The sequence below is a fragment of the Oreochromis niloticus genome, linkage group LG11 (assembly GCF_001858045.2).
Source record: "Oreochromis niloticus isolate F11D_XX linkage group LG11, O_niloticus_UMD_NMBU, whole genome shotgun sequence".
NCBI classification, from domain to species: Eukaryota; Metazoa; Chordata; class Actinopteri; order Cichliformes; family Cichlidae; genus Oreochromis; species Oreochromis niloticus.
In genome coordinates this window covers 31,819,088-31,826,401 of record NC_031976.2, presented here as the reverse complement: position 1 = coordinate 31,826,401, position 7,314 = coordinate 31,819,088, and the positions used below count along the sequence as shown (strand labels likewise).

At 38.4% G+C, this 7,314-nt stretch overlaps 1 protein-coding gene across 1 annotated transcript; it reads right to left on the bottom strand.

Annotated features, from left to right (window-relative positions):
- Window positions 1-2,487: 2,487 nt before the first annotated feature.
- Window positions 2,488-6,862, bottom strand: LOC106098593 (fucolectin-1). Its single transcript, XM_019364517.2, has 6 exons — window positions 6,730-6,862; window positions 6,504-6,584; window positions 5,547-5,832; window positions 5,045-5,199; window positions 3,318-3,600; window positions 2,488-2,897 (listed from the first exon to the last, which is right to left on the bottom strand). Exons 2-6 carry the CDS (start codon window positions 6,565-6,567, stop codon window positions 2,732-2,734), a joined length of 954 nt encoding a protein of 317 aa, XP_019220062.1. The 5' UTR covers window positions 6,568-6,584; window positions 6,730-6,862; the 3' UTR covers window positions 2,488-2,731.
- Window positions 6,863-7,314: the final 452 nt, after the last annotated feature.

The following is a 7,314-nucleotide window of genomic DNA, read 5'->3' as shown; positions in this document are numbered from 1 at the left end:
ATCCAGGACAGAGCCATACACTTTCAATTCAATTCAATTTTATTTATACAGCGCCAAATCACAACAGCAGTCGTCTGAAGGCGCTTTATATTGTAAGGTAGACCCTACAATAATACATACAGAGAAAAAAATCAACAATCATATGACCCCCTATGAGCAAGCACTTTGGCGACAGTGGGAAGGAAAAACTCCCTTTTAACAGGAAGAAACCTCCGGCAGAACCAGGCTCAGGGAGGGGCGGGGCCATCTGCTGCGACCAGCTGGGGTAAGAGAAGGAAAACAGGATAAAGACATGCTGTGGAAGAGATACAGAGATTAATAACAAGTGTGATTCAGCAGAGAGGTCTATTAACACGTTTAGTGAGAAAGGTGACTGAAAAGGAAAAACTCAATGCATCAAGGGAATCCCCCAGCAGTCTACACCCATTGCAGCATAACTAAGGGAGGATTCATGGTCACCTGGTCCAGCCCTAACTATATGCTTTAGCAAAAATAGAATAGAATAGAATAGAATAGAATAGAATAGAATTCAACTTTATTGTCATTGCACATGTCACAAGTACAAGGCAACGAAATGCAGTTTGCATCCACCCAGAAGTGCTTTAGCTATGAAATAGATATATTACAAAATATATAAAAGGAATATAAAAGGAATCTTAAAAGTAGAGATAGTGTCTGTCTCCCGAATCCAAACAGGAAGTTGGTTCCACAGAAGAGGTCCTTGAAAACTGAAGGCTCTCCCTCCCATTCTACTTTTAAATACTCTAGGAACAACAAGTAAGCCTGCAGTGCGAGAGCGAAGTGCTCTAATGCGGTGATATGGTACTACAAGGTCAAGATAAGATGGGGCCTGATTATTTAAGACCTTGTATGTGAGGAGCAGGATTTTGAATTCAATTCTGGATTTAACAGGAAGCCAATGAAGGGAAGCCAATACAGGAGAAATATGCTCTCTCTTTCTGGTCCCTTTCTAGTCCCTTTCACCTCACACAGAGTCAGGTATTCATGTCTTCCAGGGACGACTGTTAACATAGTGACCATCCATTTCATGTCTCCCATTACTCTGGAATCCTTGAACTCAGTGTTGGGAAGGTTACTTTTAAAATGTATTCCACTACAGATTACAGAACACATTCCCCAAAATGTAGTTTGTAACTTATTCTGTTGAGTTACTCAATGTGAGTTGCTTGTTTCTTGTGTGACTGCAGAATGCCTCTCACAGATGTTGTTACGATTCCCATCTATGGCATTATAAGCGATGCCAAATTCATAGAGCGAAGACTGTGTGGTTTTTCCTTGAAGCGCAAGATTTTCTCCTGCAAAACCACGAATGTATAAAAATAATTACACCTGGATGTTTGCCAGTAAAATGTTTCAATTCCATTTTATTTATAGAAAAGCAATTGACAGCAGCAGCTGCTTTACGGTTCTTCAGATTGTAAGGTAAAAACCATGATAAAGAGAAAACTTCAACAATTAGATGATCCACAATTAGCATCCATTTAGTCCCATGCCAGGTGAAGAGCAGATGGAGGAGGTGGTCATTCGTTTTGTGGTGGGCCCACCAGCTGGAACGGCTGGAGGCAGCAATGACACTGGTGGAGGACCATTTAACAGCGTGACCGGCAACACCATGGGGACAGCAAACGATGGTGAGCCGACCTGTCCCACCTGAGGAGACGACTCATGACCACTGATGGGTTGGTGGAGCGGTTGAGTAAGAATTTAAAATCCATTCATTCACTGGGATTAACACAATTGGGATCACTGATTAGAGCCTCTTTTGTTTCCAGTATAGGAGGTTCCCCAGGCCTCCACTGGATTTCTTCCCTGTGAATTAAGCTCCTTTTCCATTAGTGCCTCCTCGGATTGACTCGCCACAGATCGCCTCGACTCGACTTTGACTGGTTTTTCATTACAATCTGGTACTGCGTGGCTGTCATAGCAACGCGTGGCAGGTGGACGTTGAAGCAAAAATATACCTACTGCTCGGTCTGTGGCTTTCGTTAGACTCAGGGAACACAGCCTTGTTTTTTGTAGTCATTTCCTTCATTGCTGAGTTTCAAAAATGGCGGTTTTAATTTTTCTGAATGAGATGCTCTCATTACTCCTTGAGTGACGCTACTGACCAGCCAATCGGTGACATGCAGTCTGATGACATCGCATTTTAGTACCTAATGGATCGCTTGGAACCCTGGGCGAGCAGGTACTAAAAAAGTACCTGGTACCAGGTACCATGACCTAATGGAAAACACTGAAAACTGTGGCGAACCATGCCGAGTCAATATGAGTAGGTACTAATGGAAAAGAGTCTTTAATGTCCCCCATTTATTTTGTAAAGTTTTCATTCACTATGTAATGCTATTCAGACACACATGGAATGTTTTTTTGAGTAAATTTAATTATTTACAAATAAATCTTTAAAGCAAAGGTTACACATTACAATTATCAGTTCAGAATTAATATACAGCCGAAACATTTTGACAATAAAATATGCATAAATATAAAAATATTGTATTTGTACAAGTATTGATTTTCACAAATCAAGTCTTAGTAATATTGTTTTTCCTCCAGCACAATTTATTCTAATAAATTACACTTTTGTTGCGATTTTGTTTTTTGTTTATTTGTTTTTGCATGTCCCTTTGAATTTGGGAAAACATTTTTGAGTTATTGTGTATCTAAAACTGTAAGAGAAACCTTGCACAGTTATTCTTCACAAGCTTTACAGCTAATCGAGGACCGAGCCATACACTTCCACCTCACACAGAGTCAGGTATTCATGTCTTCCAGGGATGACTATGTTAACATAGCGGCCATCCATCCCCATCCCATCACTTGCGTTACAGTGGAACTCTTGAATGGAACCTCCTGGGATGCTTGAGATCACAGCACACCTGGCAGAAGAAGCAGAGATTATTTGGTTAACCCAAGACGTTTAAGAGGGCGTTTCACATTGGATTCTTCACTTGGCAGTGTAGAGCTGCAAGATGTGACAACCCCGAAGGTGATATTGGGCAAATTAAGTCAGATAAGGTTCTTGCTTTCTATGAGTGGAATCACAGAAATTTTTGTTCATGCTCATTTTCTGTTTGGATTTTGGTATTTTCCTTTAAGAGGACTAATATTCTTTACCTCGTTTATTTGGACTCCCACATTAACCTGAACATGGTTCACATTTATGATTTGTATTTTATCAACACACTGCTGTACAATAAATTTGCTATCATCAGTTTTGGAAGATGCAAATGTCTCTAGTTCCAGTTTGTAATCAGTTCAATTTCTATTAAAGTTGCAGTTTTTAGTGTGCATTGTACCTGGGATTAAAGTTGCCATTGTTGTAAAGAGAATCTCCAATGCGGATCTCGGCTCCATTTAGTCTTTCTGGGAGAGAATCTATTACATTCAATACCTTAACAGAAAAAACTTTATGGGTTTTGCGCAGATCGAGTCGCCACCACGGACTGAAGTCTTGTTTTGTATGAGTGCATGATGCCCCACCCCATATGCTGTTTTTATTTCCATCTATGGCATTATAGGCAATACCAGTTGTATAGAGTGATGACTGTGAGGCTTTTCCTTGAAGTGCAAGATTTTCTCCTGCAAAAGAACAAATTCATGAAAAAATATTAAACATTGATGTCTTGTCAATAATTACGATTAGGTATCAAGAAATGCATTGCGTTTAATTAAATTTTTCAATTCAGTTTTATTTACCTTAAAATGCTTTTTATTATAAGGTAAAACTCTAAAATATCTGAGATAAAACCCCAACAATCAGGTGATCCAGCATAAGAAAGCACTTGTCAACAGTGGGAAGGAAGAACTCTCTCTTTGTACAAAGAGACTCTGCACAGAACCAGGCTCAGGGAGGTCATTCCATCTGCCTTCACTGGTTACACCTACCAGCCACCAAGGAGGCATCCAAGTCAGATGCCAAACCACCTTAACTGACTCCTTTTGATGTGGAGGAGTAGCGACTTTACGTTTAGCCCCTCTCAAATGAGCTCCACACTGTATAACTAAGGCTGACCCCAGGTACCCCACAGAGGAAGCTCAATTCCACTCTTCATATCTTCAGTGTGATTGTTCTGGTCACTACCCAAAGCTCGTGGCCATGGCTGAGGGTTTGGGCATATATTTACCAGTAAATCTAGAGCCTTCCTTTCAAGCTCATCTATGTTTTCATTAGAATCAAAGATTGCAGCGTTCACTTTATTGCTAGAGCCACGCCACTTCTCCAATAACTGGACAGTAGTGAAAATATATGCTCTGACTTCTGATAATATTCCCTAATGGAATAATTTTTCTGTGAGCGAAAAACTTGTTGTTTACGTGACCAGATTAGGATTTGTCAGATAACTATAATTTTCAACACATTTCTCTTCATGTCAGTGTTGTATTCTAGAAATGAGAAGTTACTTTTGTAAAATGTTTTGATCAGAGTTACCAAATGCAGTAACGTCCAACAACATACGAGTACAGAGATGAGTCCGCTCCCAGAGACAATAAAGAGATCATTAGTAACCTTTGCTAGTCCTGTTTCTATGCTTTTGAATTATGAATCCTATTTTTTCTTTTTAGGCTGGACAAGAAAGTTGGATCAAGTAAAGGCTTCTGAATTAATGATTTAAATACTTCCACCTTAAAAGCCTTTAGCTTCTTAAAAAAAGATGAACTGATCATATTTAAAATCAAAGTATTGATTAATGATAAAGAGTTCTTTATAGGAATGTGGGCTAACAGATGTATTGATAGTGTCACTGAAGGCCTTACTGAAGTTAGTTCATAGAAATCAATAGGAAATAGTGCTGTCAGCGTTAATCTCGTTTATACAATACAATAGTATTTCTTTTTTTTGTTTTAATTTAAATTAAAAAAATTCATGAAGCAAACTCTTTGTCATCATGGTTACAGTGATGAACAGTAATGATAATAAATATCTATTATTAAACTGCTTTAATATCAGCTTGAAAGTTTGGATACCAGAGTTTGGCGATAGAGCTGCATACCGTGCAGCTCATGTAGTAGTTCACATTCTCACCAGTTGGAGCGTGATATCCGTAGACTTCCACTTCACAGAGTGCGAGGATCCTTTGTGAACCAGGAAGACTCAAAGTTACATAACGCCCCTCCACACGACCAGCGAAATTCACAGTGTAGGATTTGCCTGCACCAACTTCTGAAATTTTTCCAACCCTAACAAAAAGTGTGTGAGAAAATACAAGTTACCATGGCAGCAAATATCAGAACATTTGATAGTCAGCGTGATCATTTTCAATTAGTGGAATTTGCTGACAAAATTTACAAAAACTGTAACCTGATATTCTCTATTTTAATATATAATAGGATGATTTAATATAGGAATCTATTATAGGGAGTGCCAATAAAAAGAATATGGGCAGCTAACAATGTCAGTCCTACAGCAACCTCTCCTGTTGCCGTTCAGGAAAAACAGAAAGAAACAAACACTGCAAAGGTAAAAATGAGTAAAATGCCAAATCACAACATTGTTGCTAATTCCTTATTGCTCTATATTTACTAACTTTGGGTTTATTAAGCCATCATTATTCAAAGAGTTGCCTATGTGGATCTCCAGCCCATTGAGCCTTTCATGACAGCAGTCTCCTCTGTTGGTGATGGTGAGGGAAGTGACAATGTAGGGCTCGAGCAAGTCCACTCTCCACCAGGGGTCGGTCTGTTGATTGGTGTGCGAACATGATCCATGGCGAAGGTCAGAATCACGGTTTCCATCAATTGCAGCGTAGGCAGCCGACAATACCTCATTGATACGGGTTGACTGGGTTGCTTTGCCACGCAGGGCCACATTTTCTGGAAATAGCAGAATGCAAATGAAAGATATCATGGAAGGACATGCATTCAAGCAAGCAGCTGAAAATGAGCAGCCATTCAAATGTACCTCATTTAGTCACTTCCTCATGTAGTTAGCTTGATAACTCTGTTTACAGTAATACAGTGACTGTAGTATATGAACATATTTGGATAGGCATATTTGGTAGAGCTGCACAATTATCAGCAAACACAACTGGTTAGTTTGCTTAGTCAGCAAAGACTACCTATGATTCAAAATGATTACATAAGATGCTGAATTTGGTGAGCCAAAAGAATGGTTCGAAAGAATGTTCTTACTGTAGAAACTGAAAAACTGACTCCTTAATGTGTTTTTTGGAAGGTTTTTTTTGACATCCACATCTCACGTAAGACAATGATGTTGCTTAAATGTCTCATTTAATAATTTGCATACTTGTGGTAAAGGAAAAATGTTTTTTCTTACTTACATGAAACATTCAGCTCTAAACTCTAGAAACTGCAGTGACTGCAAATAACTAAGCATATTATACTTTGTTAAGTTTCTGTTACTTCACTCTCTATCTCTACCTGGTGATAAACACGTTGCCTCTTATTATTACACTTCTTTTTTTTTACACATAACTACTTTTCCTTACAAAAAAAGAGTCCATATACATCCAGATCATACTTACGATAGGTGCGTGCTGAGGACATCCCCAGGAGAAGGAGCAAAACCAGTGCTGAAATGTGTTTCATTGTTCCTACTGTTCACACTGAGAAAATAGAAACTTACATATTTTTTAAAGCCTAAACTAAACTTAAACAAAAATAAAACGCATTTATTTAAAGTAAAAACAAAGAGTGACCCTCTTAACCCCCTTAGAGGATATTATACGTCTTTAAATGAAAACTACATACCTTATAATCAGACGCAGATGAGGAGCTGCTGTTAAGGATTGTTACTTATATTCACATCCAACCAGGGCACATGAGCTTTGTTTTTCAATAAGCCACCGAGGACTTTGTCCTTTTCCTTATAGAGATAAGGCTCATTTCAGCTACCAAACAAGATAGGGTATTGGCAGTTCCTGATGTTTTGGAAAAATGCATTGGTAAATGTATCTCTAAGGTTTATGGTACCATGCGTACTAAAACGTAAAAAGGAAAAATGATGTAAAAATAGAAAAAGTGGCAAGATTAATAAAAACAAGAACAAAACATTTCACAAAGACTTTAGAAAAAGTAAAATGGGTTTCATATACTCAAGCCTATCTCAAGTGGGTTAAATCGTAAAGTCAATCTGACCCCAACCTTAGTAATAAACTGACTCGCTTCTGGTATATTCAGTTTTCAACAAATATAAGCAAAATATGAAAATTTATGCTGAATATGCCACACTATTGCACTATTGTAATTTATTCTCATTTATAGGGCCGTGCTAATATTCTTGAAGCAAAAAAAGAGCTCCTGTTCCACTCCCTGTGCTTCGTGTACAGCTTTTTC